Source organism: Crinia signifera, chromosome 3 (genome assembly GCF_055691185.1).
Source record: "Crinia signifera chromosome 3, ASM5569118v1, whole genome shotgun sequence".
In the NCBI taxonomy this organism is placed as follows: Eukaryota; Metazoa; Chordata; class Amphibia; order Anura; family Myobatrachidae; genus Crinia; species Crinia signifera.
Window position 1 is genome coordinate 146284151 of NC_139219.1, and position 25909 is coordinate 146310059.

General features: G+C 42.8%; 1 protein-coding gene across 1 annotated transcript in view; it reads left to right on the top strand.

Annotated features, from left to right (window-relative positions):
• The window catches only part of TPD52L1 (TPD52 like 1), a 120234-nt gene extending 95612 nt beyond the window's left edge, over positions 1-24622 (top strand). The window contains exons 7-8 of the mRNA XM_083176680.1: positions 16057-16117; positions 21179-24622. Of these exons, the coding sequence (XP_083032806.1) occupies positions 16057-16117; positions 21179-21307 (190 nt within the window). The 3' untranslated portion in view covers positions 21308-24622. The remainder of the gene's footprint in view (positions 1-16056; positions 16118-21178) is intronic.
• The last annotated feature ends 1287 nt before the right edge of the window (positions 24623-25909 follow it).

Below are 25909 nucleotides of genomic sequence, written 5' to 3' on the forward strand. Positions count from 1 at the left end.
TCCCCACACTGCAGGTACATAAATTTCCCCACAGTGCAGGTACATAAATGCCCCCACAGTGCAGCTGCTTCGCGGACAGAATACATTCTCCCCGGCATACTGTTTCCCAGGTGGTCCGGCGATGTGTGTGCTGCATCCACAAATTAGCAAGTTAATATGGTGGCCCAGCAGCGGGACTCGGGCCCGTGGGTGCTCAACAATTTCCGTGGGTGCTCGGGCCCTTGAGCACCCACAGAATCGGCACCTATGCTCGCCGTTTCCACCTCGCCTTAGGGAACAGGCAAGGTGGAAATGGCAAATGAAGGGGGGTGAGTTGAATACGGACTGCGAGCTATCGGCACAGCTCACTGTCATAGTTTGCCATCAGGGGATTGAATATACCTCATAATAAGCACTAGAGGAAACAAAAATCCAACTTCATTGCTGCTACATTGTGCTAAATGAGTAAAACCATTTATTAGGCTCTGTTTTGTTATAGTAAAAAAAACTAATAAAACAGATCAGAAATAGAACAAACTAGTTTGCACTACTTGCTTCTGAAGCAAATATAATGGTCATCTTACATTTTAATTCCTCAAGAAAGGTGTAGTACAATACCCCAAATTACTGTAATTACAGAGATTGTATAATTATTCATTGGGCCTAATTCAGCATGGATCACTAAATATGGCTGATTATCGAACGATAAAGAGTTTGCATTGTGCATGCGCAGCTGCAATTTGCAAAAAACTATCCATACACGTGGCAGTTGTATAGAAGTCGCAGTTTGATTAACTGGAAGCCAGCATTTAGGGCCGGAAACTTGGCAGTTTCGGAGTGTGTTTTTAAAAAGGCAGGCATGCCAAAGCATTTTTCAAGTGGGTCCCTGACCGCAGCGATGACCTCTGACAGCCAGGTTCTTTAGCAGATAAGTGAAAGCCTAATACTTATTCAGAAGGAAAAACTCTTCAATGGTTCATTTTTTGTGACTGGATCTGCATGCATTTGTAATTTTGCAATGGGCGTTTATAAAAAAAAAATGCAATATTTGAGGTAGCATTCTTAATTCTCTAGCATCCACCAACATACACAGCCACTGGCATGACTACTGATGGTATGCTGCAACGGTGCCAAGCTGTTTCCAGTGCCAGCAGCTCCCCCCTGCACATGTCACTGGCTGCCCTTAAAACTTACTGCTTTGCCTTCACCCCACCCTCAGAAGCTGTAGCCACGGAGAATGTAGCAGCACCCCCACCCAAAACACACACAGGGGCGTAATCAGAACTCTGTGGGCCTCATAGCAACCCCCCTGTGCGATTATTACTATAATTAGTGGTCAGGAGAGTGAAAGATTTATACACCTCTTTCCCGCCAGTTCGGATTTTGTACCCGGCTTGCAAACGCATTTCCATAAGAAGCTTGACCCAGCATTAAGCTGGGCGGTCGAGGTCATCGGCAGGCGGGGCGACGCTGGGAGTTGACAGCATCTCCCAGAGGCACCTATAGAGGTCGGACAGAGCACTTTGTTAGAGTATAGGTGGGCTGATGGACAGACAGAGGGGGGGGGGGGGGCATAGACCAACATACGGACGGACAGAGTGCCATATTATTATTATTATCAGTTTCTTATATAGCGCACACATATTCAGCAGCGATTTACAGAGAATATTTGAACATCGTTCCCTGCCCTAGTGATGCTTGCAATCTATATTCCCTACCACATGTACACGCACACACAGACATTCTAGGGTTAATTTTTTGGAGCCAATTAGCCTACCAGTATATTTTTGGATTGTGAGAGGAAACCAGAGTACCCGGAATAAACCCATGCAAGCACTGGGAGAATATACAAACTCTGCACAGTTAGGGCCATGGTGGGAATAAAACCCATGACCTCAGCGCTGTGAGGCAGTATTTCTAACCATTACACCATCCGTACTGCCCCATATGGATGCAAATGTAAGCGGGACCAAAATAAAATATAAGATGGGCCTAGCACAAATATAGGTGGGAGAGCAGTTAGGAGAAAGAGTGAGAGGCTATTGCACAAGGAGGGACGATTATAACACACAGGGGGAGGCTTCAACACACTGTGGACAGAGGGGGGGGGAAAGCTGCAGAGGCTTAAACTGTGTATATACAGTATACGATTTTACAGGAATAATATGCACAATAACGACATTGTTAACGATATCAGCATGCATATTGTTCAGTGTGTACTCTGAACATGCAGACTAATCTGCCTATATCTTTAGTGATTGCACGTTAAGCGATATAGTTTAGTTTTCACCCAAGGGTCACTAGTTTTCGCAGCACCTCCTGTATTATTACTGATATCGGTGGTGCCGCATATTGTTCAGTGTACACGTCTGAGGAGACATATTAGGGAGATAGAAATGTGAAATGATAGGGAGGAAGAGGGAAAACGGTCATACCAAGGGATGGTAGGGAGGGGTGAGACAGAAGGTGCAGGGGGTGGGTTGGTGGGGGGGGGGGGGTCACAGGGATATGCAGGGGAGGCAGACTGTTGGGGAAGGAAGCTGATTCTCTTATGAAGGAGCTGCCGGGCACCCGCTGGTAACAATATTTCAGCAAGCACCTGGCCAATGAAGAGAGCAGCAGCCACGACCTCTAGTCCGGTGCTCCACCCTGCGTCCTGTCTCTGAGCCTACCAGGAATTAATAGTGCCAAACCCCTAACTCACTGCACAGATTTTTTTTTTATTAAGATATACCACTACAATTGAAATTGCTTGATGCTGCAACAGGTTCCCCTAGAAGGAACTATCCCAAATGTGCCTGAAAACAGTCAGTTTGCTATGTCGATGCATGGCCTCGTGGGACCGGCGTCAAAAGAAAAAATAGACAGTGCAGGCAAGCCAATTTTGACAATATTGTATACAGTCTAGTGTTTTAGAACAAGCAAAATCAGCCATATTCAAAATGTCAAGTAAATATAGTAAAGATTGTATGGTTACGGGCTCTGGTGAGTTCAAGGATAATCGCATATTTAAAATGTTACATAGCTAAAATAACGTAATATGGGATGTAGGAGGACTTAACCAAAGATGATAAAATAAATTATATGAAACCAATATAAAGAACTACCAAGTAATTAATTATTGTAGTTGTCGATTGGTGGTGCGCCCAGCATCTAGTAAACGTAACTGTGTAGCTAGGGGTTGGTTTGCAGAGAGGCAAACAATAGACGAAAAATGCTTGTGGGCACACTCTTGATTGCAAATGTAACTAATTTAAAACAACTTTTAATATGATTCATTTAGAATATATGACTAGAGCTAGGGATAAACAACAATGTAGAAGTAAAAATATGTTGTGTGATTGGCTCAATAGCCCACTTGACAGTGAATTACACTTTTATTTTTATTTCATTAGGCGCGTTTCGTCATGTCAGCATTGATGGTAATGCAATGCAACCATAGGCGAAAATGAAGTATGGATAGCCCCTTCACAAAATAGATATCAGCTTAATAGCATGAAATAAATGGGACTGGTTACCCTGTCGGCGATGTTATAAACACTGCTAATTTATCTGAGTAGCTAAGAACCCAGTGGCACTGGTCCCAGAATAAGTGGCACACTTGTTGCTAATGCAGCAGGCGGTTCCACTACTTTTGCCTATAGTACAACATACCCTAGATACCAAACCTGGCATTCCCCAGGGGTCTCCCTCCTGGGTACTGTACCGGCCCTTCACTCATTAGCTTCCAAGTTCAGAAGGAGTTGGGCAGTTCAGTGAGGTGTGATGGTATTGTGGGTAGAGGTTTAAGGCAAAGTAAATGGTTAGCTGCTTAATTAGCTACACACTACCTGTATATACAAGTGTCTGGTAAGTACAGGTTCTTGTTATTTAGCATATCGTGGTAAGAGATAAAGAATGGCAAGTACAGTATAGTCTCACAGGGGGATAATACTTAGTGAATACAGTATGCATGAACATGACACTCTGAAGACACTGAAAGGTATATACAGTAGCTAAATGCTAATAAATATCAGATTAGTACCTCTATATAATGTAACCAACCACTGTATTAATACAGCGCAGAGAACCAGTGTACAAATAATAAGAGGGTGATTCCCTGATTAGTAAGAATCATAGCTACAAATTAGAAACAGTGTAGCAGTGCAGAGTTATACAGATCTAGGCATCCGGCTGTGCTGCAAAGTCACGGCTATATATCCTGCATAATCTGCAGTAACATTGGTGAGTGCCGTGGCTGTATACCCAGTAGTATACAGTAATAGATTCCGGAAGTAATGAGTGTAGGCGTACCCCAGCTGCTGGGAGCTGTCTGCGGTCGCCGTTACCTCTACACCGTCCATGCGCTGATGTACAGTGCAGTTCGTCTCGCTATATTCCCTGCCGGTGGTGCCGTATGGCCGTGCTGCCAGGAGTTTGCATCCGTTTGACAGGGTACTGGGTGTAGAGAGAGGGCTGGACACATGTTTTGCCGAGATCGGCTTCTTCAGTAAGCTCCATGAGTATACAGTAATAGATGCTGGAGGTAATGAGTGTAGGCGTACCCCAGCCGGGTGTAGAGAGAGGGCCGGACACGTGTTTCGCTGAGATCGGCTTCTTCAGTAAGTGCCAGGAATATACAGTAATAGATCCCGGAGGTAATGAGTGTAGGCATACCCCAGCTGCCGGGATCTGGCTGTGGTCGCCATTACCTCTGCGCCATCCGTGCGCTGATGTATAGTGCAGTTCGTCTCGTTAGATTCTCTGTCGGTGGTGCCGTGTCGCCAGGAGTCTGCGTCCGTCCAACAGGGTACCGGGTGTAGAGGGCTGGACACATGTTTCGCCGAGATCGGCTTCTTCAGTAAGCGCACATATGGCACAGAGGTAACTGCGACCGCAGCCAGCTCCCGGCGGCTGGGGTACGCCTACACTCATTACCTCCGGGATCTATTACTGTATACTCCTGGGTATACAGCCACGGCACTCACCATTGTTACTGCAGATTATGCAGAAGATATAGGCAGGTATTCAATGCTTTAGCGAGTCCGGCTCACTGCTCACTGTTTTGGTCTCGCAGTGACCTCACCAAAGCACTCGTCACTTTTGTTCTCCTCGTCATTTGTTCACTCCGCCTTATTCAATGCTTGACCAGGTCGCTACCCCTCTGAGCGAACTTAGCATAATTGGGCAAGTGTAATTGGGTGTGCTGTAGCTGGAGAGAAAGATCCATTTCCTGCAGGAGTGCGCGCTGCTCTCTATGTGAGCTGGGCAGATTTGTGTAGCGTGTTCAGAGGATTTTAGTGAGCAGAGGATTTATTACAAAAGTCAGTCTTTTGTTCAATAGTTTAAGGGCTGTTTGCTTATGCAGTGCCATGTCAGGTGCTGTCTGGTGTGGTCTTTTTTAGATTCCATGGTAAATAACTAGGAGCATTACAAACTGCTTTCTTATTGGTCACCAGGAAAATAACATAATAAAATCGAAATAAATTAACTGAGGAGTACAGTAATAAGCCATTTGCATTAAATACATTACAGTACATTACAGGATTTTTTTTTAAACCAAACAACACAAACAAAAATAAAAAAACCACAAAGATAACACTATCCTTCACCTAAAAAAGATGACGAGGAGAAAACGGAGAATGACGCTTAAAAATAAAACCTGCAGCACTCGCTCATTCTGCATTGAATAGACTTCTGGAGAGAGACACTAAAACTCCCATTGAGGAAATCCAGCGAACAACGGGGAGAAGTGCACAGCAAACCATGTAACCATCGCTAGTTATTTTTGGAGAACATGTGGAGTTGAATAGAGCGAGGACCAAAATTAGTGAGAGAAGTTCACTTCTCACTGAAAAAACAGCATACTCGCCATTAAAAACAGCGAAAAAGGAGCATTGAATACACCTTATAGCCGTGACTTTCATAGACTGAGCCTGACTACCGCATGCTGTAGCACAGCCGGGTGCCTAGATCTGTATATCTCTGCACCGCCACACTGTTTCTACTTTGTAGCTATGATTCTTACTAATCAGGGAATTACCCTCTTATTATTTGTACACTGGTTCTCGGCACTGTATTAATACAGTGGTTGGTTACATTATATAGAGGTACTATTCTGATATTTATTAGCATTTAGCTATATACCTTTCAGTGTCTAGAGTGTCATGTCCATGCATATTCACTAAGTATTATCCCCCTGTGGGACTATACTTGCATTTCTTTATCTCTGACCACTGTCATGACCACCATGGCAGTTACCTTCGCTCCCAGTGCTGTTCCCGGCCTACAGTGCCCTGGCGCTATGCCCTCCACCTTGGCGCTCACCTCCGCTCCTGGTTACGGTCATGACCTGCAGTGCCTTGCCGCTCTGTCACCCACCATGGCGCATGTTCCTTCTCCGGGTGTCAGTTCTGTTGTGCAGTGTCCTGGCGTTCTGGCTCCGGGCGGCGCGAGGCAAGAGCGGCCATGATGGCGTCCGCGTCCTCCTAGGCCTCAGGTTAGGATGCGCCAGCTGCAGCGCCTCCGCATAGTATTCCTCGCCGGCTGAATTGTCGCCCTACAGGCGGCGGCCATCGTGTTGGTTCCTGGAGCATATGCCTCGCAGCACTAATCGTGATGTCATTCTCCCGGACAATCACGCCACAGCTAGGCACGTAAATACTGACAAGCTGGGCCAGACCGGCAGTCAGTACAATGTTGTCCAATACATAGTCCTCCAGGTGAAGCCTTCCCATCCTCTCGCTCCTGCTGGTCGTCCACTGCTATTACCAAATACTACCACGGATTCTCCATTGCCATCCGATAGGGATTTAATGGACATTAGGGCTAACATCCTAAAAGGTGTGATCCTTTCTCCTCTCATCCCGACGGTTACCATCTGTGGCCCAGTACCCCTGGTCCTCCTGCAGCCACGACCTTATTCAGCAAATCCTTTTCCTCTTGGCTTCATCAGCTTCATGGATATGGATTTTACACCCTAGGGTGTCACCCTGCGCTCGGTTACACTTGCTTCTTAGTAGGTGTAGGATCTGGTTCAATTGATTAATGGATCACATACATAAAGAACAAGTTTTCTTGAATAATAAAATGTAATTTATTTAGTAATAATACATTTAGTTTATGGTACAATGAATATATGTAAAAGTTCACAAATAATTATATGAGTTTAAAATATTTCTTATAAAATGGTTTTTTTGGGTACAATAAAAGTTAATGCATTTATAAATATATATTGGTATAAATACACAGCTAAACTAGTACCGGTACGACAAACCACATGGGGAAGGATGGGGTAGGGATAACAAACTGAGACTAACACAGTCCTTCTGGTACCGGTTTTTTGGATAATAAGCAATCGCTGGTATAAAAGTTTCAAAGTGTGGGCTGAATAAAATCTGCAATAATTGCAGTGTTGGTGTGTTCCAATGATTCCTTTACCTTTTCCTTATGGTCAGGCTGGGATGAGTGTCTGCCGGCAGACTCTCGCTGGTGCTGCTCCTGTAAGTGCAGTGCTGGGCGAGTCCAGGTAAATCACCTATCGGTGATAGGTGATTTACCTGGACTCGCCCAGCACTGCACTTACAGGAGCAGCACCAGCGAGAGTCTGCCGGCAGACACTCATCCCAGCCTGACCATAAGGAAAAGGTAAAGGAATCATTGGAACACACCAACACTGCAATTATTGCAGATTTTATTCAGCCCACACTTTGAAACTTTTATACCAGCGATTGCTTATTATCCAAAAAACCGGTACCAGAAGGACTGTGTTAGTCTCAGTTTGTTATCCCTACCCCATCCTTCCCCATGTGGTTTGTCGTACCGGTACTAGTTTAGCTGTGTATTTATACCAATATATATTTATAAATGCATTAACTTTTATTGTACCCAAAAAAACCATTTTATAAGAAATATTTTAAACTCATATAATTATTTGTGAACTTTTACATATATTCATTGTACCATAAACTAAATGTATTATTACTAAATAAATTACATTTTATTATTCAAGAAAACTTGTTCTTTATGTATGTGATCCATTAATCAATTGAACCAGATCCTACACCTACTAAGAAGCAAGTGTAACCGAGCGCAGGGTGACACCCTAGGGTGTAAAATCCATATCCATTACCTCCAACAGGTATCTTGTAGTATACCTCCACCACCCCGCAGCCCACCCACTTGCATAAAGGTCCACAGCGCAGTTACCCCGAAACCCCCTTTCTGTTCCATATTCATCAGCTTCAAGTTCTTCATCAATATCTTCAGTCATATTATTGTCTTCAAGTTCTTCATCAATATCATCAGTCATATTATTGTCTTCAATTCCTTCATCAATATCTTCAGTCATCTTATCATCGTTTTCAAATTCCTTCATCAATATATTCAGTCATATCATCATTGCCTTCATCATTATCGTTACTCATATTATCATTGTCGTCAGTTCTTTCATTATTATAATCAGTCATAATTACTGTATCATAATCATTACTGCTGTATATCAAATTCCTTTATTAAAAGGTTAAATTTTACTCATTGGCTTCCTTCTGCTCTGTTGTCCATGCAACAGCCCTACATCAAAGCACCCAGCCTCCACTACACTCCGGCTGGTGCTTCACCAGGTTCACTGAACGTGACAACCACGATATGCCAAATAACAAGAACCTGTACTTCCCAGACACTTGTATATAGTGTGTATCTAATTAAGCAGCTAACCGTTTACTTTGCCTTAAACCTCTACCCACAATACCATCACACCTCACTGGACTGCCCAACTCCTTCCAAACTTGGAAGCTAAGCAGTGAAGGGCCGGGACAGTACCCAGAAGGGAGACTCCTGGGGAACGCCAGGTTTGGTATCGAGGGTATGTTGTACTATAGGCAAAAGTAGCGGAACCGCCTGCTGCATTAGCAACAAGTGTGCCACTTATTCTGGGACCAGTGCCACTGGGTTCTTAGCTACTCAGATAAATTATCAGTGTTTATAACATCGCCGACAGGATAACCAGTCCCATTTATTTCATGCTATTAAGCGGATATCTATTTTGTGAAGGAACTATCCATATTTAATTTTCATTTTCGCCTATGGTTGCATTGCATTACCATCAATGCTGACATGATGCTATGCGCCTAATGAAATAAAAGTGTGATTCACTGTCAAGTGGGCTATTGAGCCAATCACACAACACATATTTTTACTTCTACACAGTTGTTTATCCCTAGCGCTTGTCTTATATTCTAAATTAATCATATTAAAAGTTAAGTTTTAAATTAGATACATTTACAATCAAGAGAGTGTGCCCACAAGCATTTTTCGTCTATTGTTTGCCTCTCTGCAAACCAACCCCTAGCTACATCGCTAAATGATCACCTTATTACCCCCATATACACTAGCCCACCTTGCTGCGGCCGATATAGTTAATAATATCAGCCACAGCCGAGATATCGTTCAGTGACATCATTGGAACCTGCTGAACATGCAAGTTCAGGAGACATCAGTGCTGCCGATGCGTGGGATCGTTAACGATATTGTTTGTACACACTAGACGATATAGTGAACGATTATCATCTTTTTTTCTAAATCTGAATGTATTCACAAGCCTTTGGTATAAAATAGCATTGCCATGCAAAAATCTGTATTAAATAGTGTCACATAAAAACCTGTTTGCAAGACTTTAAGTGTCAACGCACAGCTCTATAGATTCAATCACTAAAAGATGTGGCACAATGGTCTCTGTGGTGTTGAAATTCCAGAACACAAACTCAGCGCCGAAGGAAAGGTTCTTGTTCAGCTGCATACAGTACATGCTCTTTGAGAACTGCAGCCACTATGCAAACTGTGCCAAGAATAGACGCTTGTGAACAAGATAAGCATAATTAATCGCTTTGATCAATGTCCCTGCCTTTGTTCTCAGAAGGTGACTGCAGCCGTTTAACATGACATTTTATAGACTACTGAATGCTTTCCTTGGCTCTCAATTTTAAATCAGAACTAATATAAAGTGCAGTACACACCAGGCTATGAACTGAATATTAATTTTGCTTTTACATTTTGAGGTAACCAACAAAGAAGCAAGCTGTCACCTTGTAAATATACTTATGTACAGTACAGTTAACTTGCAGCCACCAGTTTACCTTATAAAGGACTAACTAACCAATGACCTATTAACCTATTGTAACATTTGAAAGAACTATAAATGTGTATTTTCAACCATTGTGAGAAATGTTGATACATTTTAAAACCAAAACTGTATGGTTGTGGTATAAAAGGTCGATCATGTCGATTTGAGGTTGATCCAAATATGGCTGTCCTACATTATATCGACATGTACAAAATTTAACAGATACAAAAGACTGACATATATACCCACATGGATAGTAAATTAAGCAAATGTTGGTAAAACGTGCAAAACCCCCGAAAAGGGGATTTTGATTACCTACCGGTAAATCCTTTTCTCGTAGTCCGTAGGGTATACTGGGATTCAGGTAGACAATGGGGTATAGATGGGTCCGAAGGAGCCGGTGCACTTTAATAAAAATTAACATCCTGTGTGCTGGCTCCTCCCCTCTATGCCCCCTCCCACAGCCCAGTTTAGAAAACTGTGCCCGAAGGAGACGGTCATACTATGAGAGGAGGAAATAACTTTAACTTTAACTACCAACAGCATAACACTGACGAAACCAGTCAGTTAAAACACGCCAAACAGTAGAACGAAGCACAGAGGTGGGAGCCCAGTATACCCTACGGACTACGAGAAAAGGATTTACCGGTAGGTAATCAAAATCCCCTTTTCTCTAACGTCCTAGGGTATACTGGGATTCAGGTAGACAATGGGGACGTCCCAAAGCTCCCACAACGGGCGGGAGAGTGCTGAGGTCCCTGTAAAACCGAATTTCCAAACTGTAGATCCTCTGATGCCAGAGTATCAAAACTGTAAAACCTTACAAAGGTATTGTTTCCCGACCAGGTGGCTGCCCTACACAACTGTAGTAATGACGTTCCTCGAGCAGCCGCCCACGAGGCACTCACCGACCTGGTAGAGTGAGCAGATATGGAGGTCGGAGCAGGAATCGAGGCCTGCGAATAAGCCATCTGAATAGTTAATCTGATCCATCTGGCAATGGATTGCTTTGTCGCTGGACATCCAATCTTTCTTGCATCGTATAGAACGAAAAAAGAATCAGACTTTCTTGTACGAGCTGTTCGAGAAACATAAGTCCTCAAGGCTCTGACCACATCCAGAGATTTAGGGGTGGAAGAACCAGTAGTAACCGATGGAACCACAATGGGCTGGTTAATATGGAAAGCCGAGACCACCTTTGGGAGGAACTTCGGCCCTGTACGCAGCTCAGCTCTGTCTGTATGAAAAATTAGATATGGGCTTCTGCAAGATAGTGCGCTCAACTCGGAGACTCTTCTACCCGATGCTAACGCCAATAACAGAACCGTTTTCCAGGTAAGAAACTTTATTTCTGCTGTCTTCATAGGCTCGAACCAGGATGATTGTAGAAACTCCAAAACCAGGTTAAGATCCCAAGGCGCCACCAGACTTTTGAAGGGTGGCTGGATGTGTAGAACACCTTTAATGAAGGTCTGCACCTCTGGGAGAGTCGCCAACTGTCTTTGGAAAAATATAGACAGTGCAGAGATCTGGACCTTAATAGATCCTAGCCTAAGGCCCAGGTCAACACCAGCTTGTAGAAATCTCAGGAATCTTCCCAATTTGAATTCAGTGGGAGAGAATCTATGGCTTTCACACCAAGAGACATAACGCTTCCAGATTCTGTAATAATGCTTTGAGGTGACCATCTTCCTAGCCTGGAGCATAGTTGGAATAACGGCACTTGGGATGCCTTTTCTTGCTAGGATTTCCCTTTCAATCTCCACGCCATTAAATTTAGCCGACGTAAGTCGTGATAAATGAACGGCCCTTGCTGAAGAAGATCTGGACGCTGTGGCAGAGGCCAAGGGTCTTCCAGTGACAGGGATAGAAGGTCCGCAAACCAAGTCCTGCGTGGCCAATATGGAGCGATGAAAATCACCAGAACCCTTTCCCGCTTTATCCGCTTGAGAATTCTCGGGATCAATGGGATGGGGGGGGAACAGGTAAATGAAGCTTAAGGGCCATGGCGCCGTCAGGGCGTCCACCGACACTGCCAGAGGGTCCCGCGTTCGGGAGCAGTATTTCGGAAGTTTCTTGTTCGTTTGGGACGCCATCATATCGACCTGCGGGCACCCCCATCTGTCCACCAGCATCTGAAATATCTGAGGGTGTAGACTCCACTCCCCTGGGTGTAGAGTGTGTCTGCTGAGATAATCCGCTAGTAAGTTTTGTACTCCCGGAATAAGGATGGCCGATATGGCCTCTGCGTGGCTTTCCGCCCACCTAAGAATCTTTGCAGCCTCTCTCATGGCAGACCTGCTTTGTGTGCCCCCTTGGCGATTTATATATGCCACTGCCGTGACATTGTCCGATTGGACCTGTACTGGCCTTCCTCTCAACAGATCGGAGGCCTGTAGTAAGGCTTGATGTATCGCTCTTAGTTCCAAAATGTTTATGGGAAGAGAGGCTTCCTGTTCTGACCAAAGATCCTGAAAGTGAACTCCTTGAGTTACGGCTCCCCATCCCCTCAGGCTGGCGTCTGTTGTTAGGAGCACCCATGGGTGAATTCCGAACTTCCTTCCCTCTAGAAGGTTGGATGACTTCAGCCACCACAGAAGGTAGACTCTCGTTTCCGATGACAGTGTGACCAAGGAGTGCATGTGGAGGTGAGAACCCGTCCACTTGTTGAGGAGGTCCAGTTGGAAGGTCCTCGCATGGAAACGTCCTTAGGGGATCGCCTCGTATGCTGCTACCATCTTCCCGAGTAGTTGTATGCAGGAGTGGACAGATATTCTGCCTGGTTTCAGAACCAACCGCACCATCCTCTGGATGGCCAAAACCTTTTCCATTGGCAGGAAGACTTTCTGGGCCACCGTGTCTAGTATCATCCCTAGGAAAAGAATTCTTTGAGATGGTACCAGCTGCGACTTTTTTAGATTCAGGATCCATCCATGGGTTGACAGGATCCTGAAGGTGGTACGGACACTCTCCTCCAGTAATTCTCTGGTGGGGGCCTTTATTAAAAGGTCGTCCAGGTATGGCACAATATTCACTCCGGCCCGGCGGAGCAGAAGCATCATCTCCGCCATGACCTTCGTGAATATCCGAGGGGCTGTAGACAGGCCAAACGGCAAGGCCCTGAACTGGTAGTGGTCGTTTAGAATCGTGAAGCGAAGATAGGCTTGATGCGGCGGCCATATCGGGATGTGAAGGTAGGCATCCTTTATGTCTAACGACACCAAGAACTCCTTTTCCTCCAATCCCGAAATGACCACCCTCAACGACTCCATCTTGAACTTGAAGGTCTTGAGATGCATGTTCAGAAACCGAAGATTCAGTATAGGGCGTACCGAACCGTCTGGTTTGGGTACGATGAACACGTTGGAGTAGTATCCTCTCCCCCTGAGATGGGTAGGTACCGGGATTACCACTGCCTGATCTATTCGTTTCCGAACAGCCTCCAAAAGGTTCTTTTGAGATTCTTGTGAAGCTGGTAAGGCTGACTTGAAGAATTTTTGAGGCGGGGTAGAGGCGAACTCTATCCTGTATCCCCGTGTCACTAATTCTAGCACCCAGGGATCCAGGGCAGACGCCCGCCAAACCGGGCTGAAATGTAATAAACGGGCTCCCACTGGAATGTCCCCCTCCTGAAGAAGGGAACAGTCATGCTGAGGGCTTTTCCTGAGGGGTGGTGTGAGCCTGATCGGGCAGGACTGCTGACTGAGTTCTGCGGGACTTACCTCTTGTGCCTCTGACTGCATTTGAGGCTCCACGGCCTCTGGACCTGAACCTCGCGGTCCGAAAGGACTGCAGGGAGGGGCCTGTATAATTTATCTGCGGTGGTGGAGGGGCAGACGGCAGGTAAGTGGACTTCCCAGCAGTTGCCTGTGAAATCCACTTATTTAGTTCTTCACCGAAGAGTGCCTCCCCAGTGAAAGGTAAAGCCTCTACACCCCTCTTAGACTCTGGGTCGGCCGCCCACTGTCGCAACCATAAAACTCTGCGGGCGGACACAGACATAGTGTTTGTCTGAGCTGCCACCACGCCAATCTCCTTTAACGCTTCACATAAGAAATCCGCAGATTCCTGGATATGCCTCAGAAGGGTGAGCATATCCACCTGAGGGTTGTCATCCTGTAAATCAGACTGAATTGCCTCAGCCCATTTGCTAATGGCCTTGGTTATCCAACAACCTGCAATAACTGGTCTCTGAGTAGCCCCAGATGCCACATAAATAGCCTTTAAAGTAGTTTCCAGCTTTCTATCTGCCAGGTCCTTTAAGGAGAATGCCCCAGGTACGGGGAGAACTATCTTTTTAGAGAGTCTGGATACAGATGTATCCACTGCCGGTGGGGTCTCCCACACCTTCCTGTCCTCAGGAGGGAAAGGAAAAATAGATAGGAACCTTTTTGGCACCTGAAATCTCTTTTCTGGGTGAGCCCAGGACTGTTGAAATTTCCTATTAAGCTCTGTAGAGACAGGAAAAGTGGCAGAGGATTTTTCTCTTGTAGAGAAGAACATTAGTTCTGTCTGTTCCTCTTCCTTATCAGGAAGATTAAGGACCTCTCTAATAGCAAAAATAAGAGCATCCACCCCTTGTGAGATTCCTCAACCGCCTCTGGGATATCTACCTCATCCTCTTCTTGTTCCTCATCTTCAGTGTCTGTGCCAAGCAGAGCAGGCAAAGAGCGCTTTTGAGGAAGTAACTTAGGGGGTCTCTGAGCAGTAGGTGTAGCTCGAAGATCAGCCACAGACCTCTGTAAATCATGTCTCTCCTGTCTAGCAACAGCTAATTCAGATGAAATAGAAGACATCATTCCTTTAATGGATTCCAACCAAGCAGGCTCCTGGCTGCTGGTCCCCTGCGCAGGTGCCATACAATTCTCACACACAAGTGACCCCTCCACCAAGGGGGTGAATTTAGCGTGGCATGACTGACATACAGACTTCTTCTCTGCCATGCTGTCAGTATAAGACTATACAATGTATGCTATCTACCCACAGAGCAAACTCTCCCTTCCCCAGGTCGTGAGGAGGGACAGAGAGGGAGAACCAGCACACAAGCCCTTAGCTGGGCGTTAAGTCGGCACCCGGGCTAAACACAAATAGCAGTATAGTCCTATAGAGGACTAAAAAGGGGGCACTAACAAGCGCCCACGGACCCCCACAACCCCACTGTGTTACCAGTCTGTTGTACGGTCCTGCTGCGTAGTCGCGGTGCCCTCAGCAAGCTGTAATGGCGCCGGCTGCTGCTGCGGTTCGTGCTCTCCGGGAGGCTCCGCCTCCAATATGGCGCGGCTCTGTGTAAAATACGCGCCGCCGCGGCTTAAAGAATCCCTGAGGGAGACTTACTATCGCCGCTTTACGCTGATGGGGCGACAGGCTGATGGTGTGCTCGTCAGTCCTTTATGACTGCGGTAACATCACCGTCCGGGACCAAACCCCGGCAGCAGGACACGGACCATTAACCCTGTAAGAGGTTGGTGCCGTGATCCCTCCATCAGGACAGCAGTAAGCTCTGCTTGCTGCAAAATTAAAATTAATAAAAAATAAAAAATAATGCAAATAACTCTGGAGCTCCAGAGTGTGCTACCGGCCCGTAGGGCACTTTTTTCTAAACTGGGCTGTGGGAGGGGGCATAGAGGGGAGGAGCCAGCACACAGGATGTTAATTTTTATTAAAGTGCACCGGCTCCTTCGGACCCATCTACACCCCATTGTCTACCTGAATCCCAGTATACCCTAGGACGTTAGAGAAAAAGCCCTTGTGTCAACTCAGTGTCTGCTGACCAGTCATGTCAACTTAATTCATATTGCCCTTATATAGATATATCATCTTAATACTAACTTAAAAGAACATTGTACAAAATAATAATTTCTGTATAATAGCATAGGTGGTTGTTCAGTACGCCGTCCATAAGCTCTGTTGCAGCCACTCCATTTTTGCAGAATTTGTTCTAGCTTGTGCATTAATGTTTCCTTTTTTTGCTTTCTCAGGAATACGCCTACATTCAAGTCTTTTGAGGAGCGTGTGGAGAACACAGTCACTACTCTGAAGGTAATAAAATGGAATATTCAGTATGATTAGAAAACATGATCAAGCCACATAATAATCTAAACATACTGTGTTGATCTGTTAGTTTATAATGTCAACAGTTTCTAGGACAAACCCCAAAAGATCGACACTGAAAAATGTCGATATATGGTTTTCCTGGTTTTTTTTTGGCAATGTTGACATGTGAGCATGTAGACCTCCAATTAGTGTACTATGCCCCCTCCAATTAGTGTACTATGCTCAGTAAAATTTACCGGCCGCAATTGGAGTCCACGTGGAAGGTGAAGTTTAAAAAAGTCCAAAAATTAAGAAAACTGAAAAACTCACAATAACCATGTAATGTTGCCATGTTGATTTATTGCTTGTGTGGATGTATGTCAACCTTGACATTGTCTGTCAGCCGCCCGGATACCAATATGCAGGTTTACACTTCTGATCACAATATAATTTTATTACACTGCCTATGGTGGGAACCGTCCATAGACTTTCATGTTAAATCTCATAACATGAAAGCCTATGGATACAGCAGCAGCCAATCAGGGATGGAACTCCCCTGGAGCTCAGCATTGATTGGCTGAGGGTAGTCCCAGTGACTGATCTCACCTAAATTTTGGATTTTTATACTAGAGACGGGAACTGGACTCTAGTCAGGTGATTATGTATGTACAGTATGTTGTGTGTATGCATGTATGTTAATAAAATTCTACTTTTAATGGTGTCTGTGTTTTCATTTTACCATTGGTCATGTTGTGGAATTCGTATTAACTGGGACTTGTGGTTCTCCAAGTCCCTGTATACAGGCGAGGATTGCCTGGACCTATAGTTCCACAGCACAACTCAATGTTATTTTTTATGCTTCGCCAGACCTTGCATAAAAAATTCCCCTGGCTGTGGCATTACACTGTTGAGCCCGGTGCTTGTTTCAAAATACAGGTGATCCTTTTTTTTTTTGGAACCAGAACCAGTCCAAGAGCTCGGTGTTGGTTTTTGAAATACAGGGGGTCCTAGTCACTTTTGTCCCCTGTATTTCCGAAACTAGAACCAGCTCAAAGAGCCTGAGGCTGGTTATGCTGAACTTTTACAAAAAAAAAAAATCACACTCCCGTTACAAAAAAAACCAAAAAAAAAAAACCACACCTTTACTAAAAAAAATTGCACCTTTATTACAGAAATCGCAGCGGATTTTTAGCTTGCAATTTTTTTATTTAGCTGCCCCCAAAAAATCACATCTTATTTTTTTGCTTATCCCTAAAAATATTTATTTTTGCAATTCAAATGTGAAGGACCTTTAGGCCTATTGCTAGAAAAATGGCATATACACAGGGCTATTTTTCAGCAGGCTCCAGCAGGAACTGAGGCCCTTATTCTAGTTCACTCTGTCAAAATATTTCTTAGATGGACAAAACCATGTGCACTGCAGGTGAGGCAGGTGTAAAACCCCACCCAAATCTAATTATCTCTGCACAAGTAACACCTGCCTCACCTGCAGTGTACATGGTTTTGTCCATCTAGGAAATATTTTGACTGAAAGAGTGAACTACAATAAGGGCCTCAGTTCCTGCTGGAGCCTGCTGAAAAATAGCCCTGCATATACAGTATAACTTTACAGTCATTGTCAGTTTTGATGAATCTATAAGCATAGTTCTGTGGTTGTTAAACTTTATTGAATCAGGGTGCCGTAGAAAATTAGCATTTTGTTCATAGCTTTCCTAGGCCAAAAGTAAGTATCAAAGTTTAAATATGCACATTTGACATCCTGTGATATAGAACAAAGGTTTTTAGAAGCTTTTAACGAAAAGAACAAATTCATTTTAAGCCGAAAAACATATAGGTTAGCACCTGAAATGTTTTTTAAAAAGTGTGGTTCTATATTGTAACATCATTTACAAGTAACCAATATTTATAAGTCAATTAGTGAAGTAGCTGAACATTAAATATAGGTACAGTAAATAAGACAAAAAGTGACAGTAATGGGGCATACACACGGTTCGATTTGGACACGCTTTTGATTTGAGTTTGCTTCTAGAAGCAAAATCAAATTGAAATTGAACAGTGTTAAACTGCCTTCAATCTAGATTTGATCCCGATGCGCGGCACCGGGATCAAAAGCAAAAATAGACTTGCCTGGTAAAGTCTTGAGCTGTGTACACACGGTACACTTATCGCTGGCAATATGGTCGCTGAGCGATTGGAGTGTGCACCAGCGATAAATCGCACGCTCCCGTTTTCAGCCCCTGAATGGTCGCTGGTTGGAGGAGCATTCTCCTCCGTCCAGCGACTTCCACTGCCTCTTCTCCCGGCAGTGTGACATTTTCATCTCTGGTCGCAGATGAAAATGGGACACTGAGCAATATGATTGCTGAGCAATATAGCAATATATTGCCAGCGATCATATTGCCCAGTGTGTACGCACCTTATATCTGCTTTGATCTGGAAGATTGAAAGCATTTACATACTGCTCTATGCAGCATCCCCCTGACCTTCCCTTACGCACCGTCCTCCCTCCTGTTTGATTCTGGCAACCGTCAATATCGAAACGGTATCAACGGCCGCCGGAATCAAATAGTGTGTACGCCCCGTTTGTAATGGACATCTATGTTTTAGCAAATATTTAGAAATGATTAGTTTTGGTTGCAGAATGCATGATTATTTTGGCAATATTTTGCGTATATTTTCTGATAACTGCTTATAAGGCCAGCACATGTGAAACCGTCAAGGAAATTCTTAAAGGTTCTATACACTAGACAAGGTATTGCATGCTAGCCTCACATGCAATACCACAGCAACTCAGCCGGCAGTTCATCTGCATGCCATTCATCGTGTGTGATCATTTTATATATGATGTATCGCATGCGATCTCATTCACCGCACGGGATCTAATAAATTCTTGCTGCAACAATGACAATCTCCAGGTCTGATGTGCACGGGACATCAGCCTTCCAGGTGCATGCAAATAAAAGTCAGTTTTCACTGACTTCTATTTGCGAGTGGTATGAAACAAAAAATCCAACCGGAACACAAAGGTTCTGCGCAAACTGGACTCCTTCTATTTGCGAGTGCAGGAGAAATTATTTGATGTTCGATGACCATCAAATGATCTCGCCTGCGGCGGAGGCTTGCGAGGTAGCGTTAGTTAACAGTTAGTAATGCTTAATGCCACATGGGTGAGAATCACCTTCTCTTTCTCTGAGAGAGCTTGAAGAGGTAAGACAAGAAATCCTTTCTTACATAAAGTAATGGAATATGATTCTCTAACATGAATGCAATAAAGATCAGCAAAAGGTGGTCATATTGCATCAAAGAATGTGCTGCATTGCATATTGCAGAAGATTGACAATGGTAGAAGCAATAGTATTTAATTGATTGCACTCTTCTAATCACATTGTGTGGTTATTAAAAAGCACACATGGAAAATGATTAGGTCAAAAGTATTCTGTAAAACATTTGATCCTTTAACAGATGGTATGATAAAAATGTGCATGGATTAAGAGAAAGGGTAATACAGAAAGTATTACAAAATGTGACAGCAGTAAGCAGTTTCCACGTTGCCTAGGAAACATCTTCCAGTGCTCTGCAGAATCAGCTTTAAACAGTGCGTCTGTGCAAAACAAAGACTTACTTCTTCTGTTAACTGTGGCGGAAAGATTCAAATGTAATCACCCACACACACCATACTGCATTATGCTGCTGACTACTACTGTATAAGGGTGGCACAATAGGTAGTGTGTTCTACACATCCGACACTAGGAAATAGCAATGGTTTAGCATGTACACAACACATTATTAACTTTAGTGTTATTTCTATAGTTCCAACAGTTTAGAGAATATTTAATCATTTACATCTGTCCAAGCACAAGTGAAGCGCCTAGTCTGAATTCTCTCCACAAAACAAACCGGTCAATTTTGTCAGAAGCCAATTAAACTACTAGTATGTTTTTGGACTGTTTGAATATGAAATCCAGATTTCACACAGATGCCTAGGTCAGAATGTAACCCATGTCCTCCTCCCATTTGTTGAAATTAAAAAATCCTAACTAAATTACAATAAACATTATCTCCTTCCCCACCAAATTTCCTTCTCCCAGAGTACCTGTATTCTCTCCACCTTATACGCATCTGCCTACTTTCTTATCTCAACATCTGCAACAAAATGGTCTTCATTCTCAAGTCCCTAGACATATTTGATGATATATAAACATTGGCTCTCCTCTTAGACCATTTCCCCTGCAGTGTTCTTACCTGTAAGGCTCTCTTCTACACCACCAACAGACACTGACATGTGCAATTGGTCCAACGCTTCCATATACATCCTAGTATTTGGAATCCAGGCTGGTTTCAGAAGAGATCCTGGCTATTCTTGTATTCCTGACTCCTCTGTATCTCTAGCCAGGATCTCTGCTAAAACCAGCCTGGATACCAAATACTAGGCGGTATATGGAAGCTTTGGAGCAATTACATACGTTGAACGGTAATTAACCATTCCATTTTTCTCTGACTTGGCCCTTGTTTACATAATCCTGGGATATACTAGGAAAGGACGGTACCATTTACATGTAAGGCATTGTTTTTAATACTGTGCATATGCGAATACAGGTTTTATACTGGTCACAAAATGTATGCTAATTAAAATGTATTATTGTAAATTCAATCCAATTGATTTTGAAATAACTCTATTAAGTTATATAAGCGCTGCTATTTTCCTTTTTTTTTCTTTGGTTGTTTTAACATTGTACAGTGCAATGGAATATGTTGGCACTATATAAAACAAACCTAAACCATGCATAACTCCTACTTCTACTGTCCAAGCCCCCTTTCCACATTTCTCTCACATTGTACAATACAAGTGTCTCCGCTGTTAATATCTGCCAACTAGGTGTCATCTTCGATTCCATCATCCCCATCCAGATTCCCTAAAGCCTCTTGTTTCAATCTTGAAAACATTGGCAAGATACAGTACATACAATATTTTAACTTGCACTGTAATAAATGTTTTCAAGCACACTTTGAACATCTTAGCAGTCAACGTAGTTGCTAATCAATTGTTTTGTGTCGTTGTGGTTTTAGGCTAAAGTAGGAGCCACAAATCAAACCCAAGGAAGTTTTGAAGAAGTTCTGAGTTCAACTGCCCATGCCAGTGCCCAGAGCTCACTGGCTGGCAGCCTTTTGCCCGAAGCTGAAGAAGAGCTACAGTGATGTAACTTACTGGAATAGAATAGATGCTCAGTCATAAGACACATGCCTCACACAAAGTAACATCTCATGAAATGGTTTATCATGCCAGACAGCATATGTGTACCTTTTTTTGTTTTACGCTAATTCATGTGAAGTATGCTTTTTTATTTTTGTTTTGAAACAAATTACTTTGTAAAACATTTGAGCATCACTTCTCAAAAAACCTAGGTGCCAGGAACCTTTGGTAACACAGATTACCTGAACCCCAAATCACACCATTATGAAATGTAGGATGTCGAAGTCTCATAAGTCCCGACATGAAGATAAAAATTCAAAATCTTCATGTACAATGGATTACACCCATCTGGCTATCACTAGTTCACCTACAGTACATTCACATTATCCATAAACTTGTGCCGTAAGAGCAGATTACGTTGGATTGATGTGGGTCTTGTATTAATTAGAATAGTTCGTGTTAAGTCAAAAAATGTGACATACAGAACGGTACACGTCAGTGGTTCCTCTCTTAACCTGTGCTTTGTGGATGCTCTTTGTTCCTCCATCTTGGCAAAAACACAAATCTAGATCCTAATGCCCAATCAACAGGCTGAACAATATGCCTTTGGTCAAAATACAATGTTACACAAGAGTGTGACTCCATTGACAGACGCCATAGGATACATGACAGCTTAGATCCATTACTGAAATACTGAAAAAAAATTAGATACCAGTAGAATGTGAATGTGTTTGCACTGTGTGCATCAATTTGTGACAAGGATTATTATACTTGGGGTATTTGGCACTACTACATGACAAAGGTTTATAAACAATTTATTGTAAATAATTGCAGATTTTTGGTGATTGTCTTCCACATATTGTTAAGACGTTCATATGTGTACCAGAAGAGTGTATTTTTTAAAGTGGATTCAATTACTCTGATGAGGTGCATAAACAGCAGGTTGTTAACAGGAGAGGAAGTGTTTTCTTGTCTTTTGCTTTCACCTCTATGAAGGGCAAGAAAAAAAAAAACAAAGGGTTTTCTGCCTGGATAACACACAACTATTTAGCACTCAGAATATAAGGTAGCTGGTAAAACATTAACATGGAGCTAAAATACTGTAGTATCAGAATGTTTTGCCAGCTCCATAAACACCTGTGTGCCAATCAGATAAATGACATCAGGACTACAGTCACTTCATAATCTTTTTAAAAGCACCAATGGTATAAATTCATATTTGCCCAAAATAAAAATACAGCAAGAAACGGTTGATACTCTTATTACATTTAGCCCAGGCCTGGACAAATATAAACAAGCGAAGAGTCAACAAGGCATAAGTGCTGTGTACCTGCCTCACTTTACTATCCATCACCATCATAAGCATGTACTGACATCTGCCCTACAGTAGGTGCCCGAGCTACGAGTCCTAAAGCCATATATGCTTACTTATTCAATTGGCAAGATCTTTGCCTACGTGACCTCACCTCTACCCATCCCGGACATGTTGTGAGCATGAATCACGCAATACACACCAAGCAAATTGATGTACTACTCACTCTGCAATAGCACCTTTCAGGTTATATGTGGTTAATTTTCAAAACCAATGATTTTCAATGGTTTTGCCCTTGGGATTTTAAATATCCCAAAAACATTTTTCATTTCGTATTATGGTTTAAAATTATTTTCAAAATGGCTCCCTGTGTCTTTTTAGCCTGCCAGAAACACACAAAAACGTCTAACAGAACACATTTTTAATCATCATCATCTGTACAAATAACTGCATAGGCTGACTGCTGTCACATTGTAACACCCCTTTACTCTAAAATATTTTACTGGTGCAAATACGTTTCCGATTTTAGGAATCTTTGGGACTACACTGACTTTTATGTAGGGTACACACCAGGACGACCCGCTCACGATGCATATCGTGAGCGGGTCGTCAGTGTCTCGTCCCAACCCGCTCACGGTGACGCGGGGGGGCACGACCCGCTCACGATGTGCACCGTGAGCGGGTCCGATCCGATGGCGACCCGCACCCGGCTGTTTGGTCGTCATTGAGATCCTACCTGCAGCAGGTAGGATCTCAATAACGACCGACCGACTTGCGGGACCGCGCATCGGATCGGTATCGGTCCACACCAGGTCAGAAAAGGGCCCAATCAGCACACAATCTACATCCAATTGATCGGAATTGGATCTAGATTGTGGGGATCGGGCCCTAGTCGTCCTGGTGTGTACCCAGCATTAGACACAGCTGAGTCTTCTGAAGAACACTGCAGCCAATTGGTACTGTCCACTGTACAGCAGTCTGTATGATTTCTCAAGTTTTCCTCTACAACCTTTTTTTTTTAATTTGACAAATGTTTAAAATAATTGAAAACAATTTCCCATTTAAAGCTCTGTTTTACTTGTGAGGTCAGAAAAAAAAAAATGTAACCTATGAAATTATAGTCCAAACCCCAAAAATGTACAGGGTAGAATAGAATGAACACCATAAAAAAAATAAAAAAAACACAAATTGTTATTAATGCATCGTTTTTAACTGCCAAGAAGAGGAAGCATCATCGGAATAATAGCCGGGCCACGGCTGGTTAGCCATGAAAGGTCATTAATTTAATGAGCATTTGCATTTTCCAAAGTATAAATTGCTATATTGTATCTTCCATACAAATTGTATCTTCCATTAAAAGGATGCGGCACCCGGAGTTTTTTTATATTGTTATGCACCTATGGTTACCTACTATATAAAGCACAACGATGCAACACATGCAAAATCAAAAGGTCTATTAAATCATAAAAGATCACATGTACAAATCAAACAAACAAACCAAAAATATCAATGACATTTGTAAGTTCCACACTAGAATGTCAACATTGTTGAACTGTCATCATAAATGTTGACACCTACAAAACATCAACATGCATAGAATGTTGTAAAGCTTAGGGGTTAACCTTTCCTGTCAACATTCTGACCATGTTTATATTCAACCAGTGTCAACATGCTGAATATAGACCTGTTCAGTGTCGACAATATAACCATATATTCATTCTCATTGTCATGTCGGCAGGATGAATGCCAACCAACTATAATAAACCCGAAAAAAGACACAATTATAGATCCTTTTTCCATCTTTAATACAAGTGACTTGTATTTCCAAACTATGTTTGTAACCTGTAACTGGTCGAATTGTTTTTTGCTTGATCAAATCATGTGCCATTTATAGTATGCTTATGTTGTGTCAGTGTGGATAAGAAGCATTTTATAAAATATGCAAATAAGTATTTAGTTTTATGTATACAAAATTAATATTCTTATTAAAGATCTTCAAATTTCACAATGTGTTGTGTCAAATTAGTTTTTATGGCCTAATACATTGCCCAAAAAATGATCAAAGGACGACATATCAAAAGGTAAAGCATCTGCGTTCAATTCAGTGAGGTTGGTTTGCAGTATACCCCTACAGCGCCAATCAACCAGCGGGATAAACAATTTACACTGCCTAAAAAGAACACAATCTAAAATGCTTAAATAGGGACATTAGCATGAATGAGCATGTTTCATAGCTTTTGGATGAACGAAGTACAATAATCTGCACACATTTAGGGTGCTACAATAGACAGCGTCTCTTGCCACGAATAGGGAGAGCCGCAAGAATAAGTGTGACTCCATCTGTAGCTATAATATCTAGAATAGTTACATTTGTTTTAAGATGCATACACATGGGGCCTGACTCTGGTTGACTTGTTATCTTGCGAAGATCACAGCTTACGGAGTCCAATAAAATGCTGGGCGTTCTCATATCCCAGCACCACCACCGCCCCCCTCCCTCCCTGTTGCGAACAGATGGGGGCATTGTAAATAGCTGAGGACGTTTGCAATCGGGGTTCCACGTGCGCAAACCTCGACCATTGGGGGCATATTTCTGTTTACTTCGAGTGAACCAGAATTGGCCCCATGGTGAGATATAGGCTACAGATTTTGACTATATAGTCAAAATCTATAGAAAACTAAGCACATATCACACCTAATGATATGCCGATGTGCGCCCCCATGAGATCGGCTTTGCAAGAAAAAATAGACTGTGCAGGCAGCACAATTTTGACTATATTGTGTACAGTCTAGTATTCTATTATAGTCAAATGTACATAATCCAAATTGCACAGTGTGTATAGTCAATATCAGTGGTTTCTGAGCTCTTGGGAGTTCAAGGAAAATAGCATAGTAAAAATCATACATAGCCAAAATCTCAGTGTGTATGCACCTTTAGAATATCTTTCCCATTTATGTTATTATACCTATCATGATGCAGCCTAACCAACTGTGTTTTATCCGATAGTACAAATCTATACGGTGTCTTAATTAAGGTTCTAGGTTTTGAATTCATTTTTAAACATAAAAAGTAAACACACAAATATTTATGGAACAGGCACCTATGCTGTTTAAATATTCACGGCATGAAAAATATCTAGTCAATAGAGGAAAGAGAAGATTGTCTCCTTCATGGTGCACAGGGTTAATTAAAAGTTTCATTACATGTCTTTATATGTGAAATATTACTATCACAGTGTATAAAAATAAACAAACATAATTAAAAAGAAGGTATCATTGTGTCTCAGTGCTCATA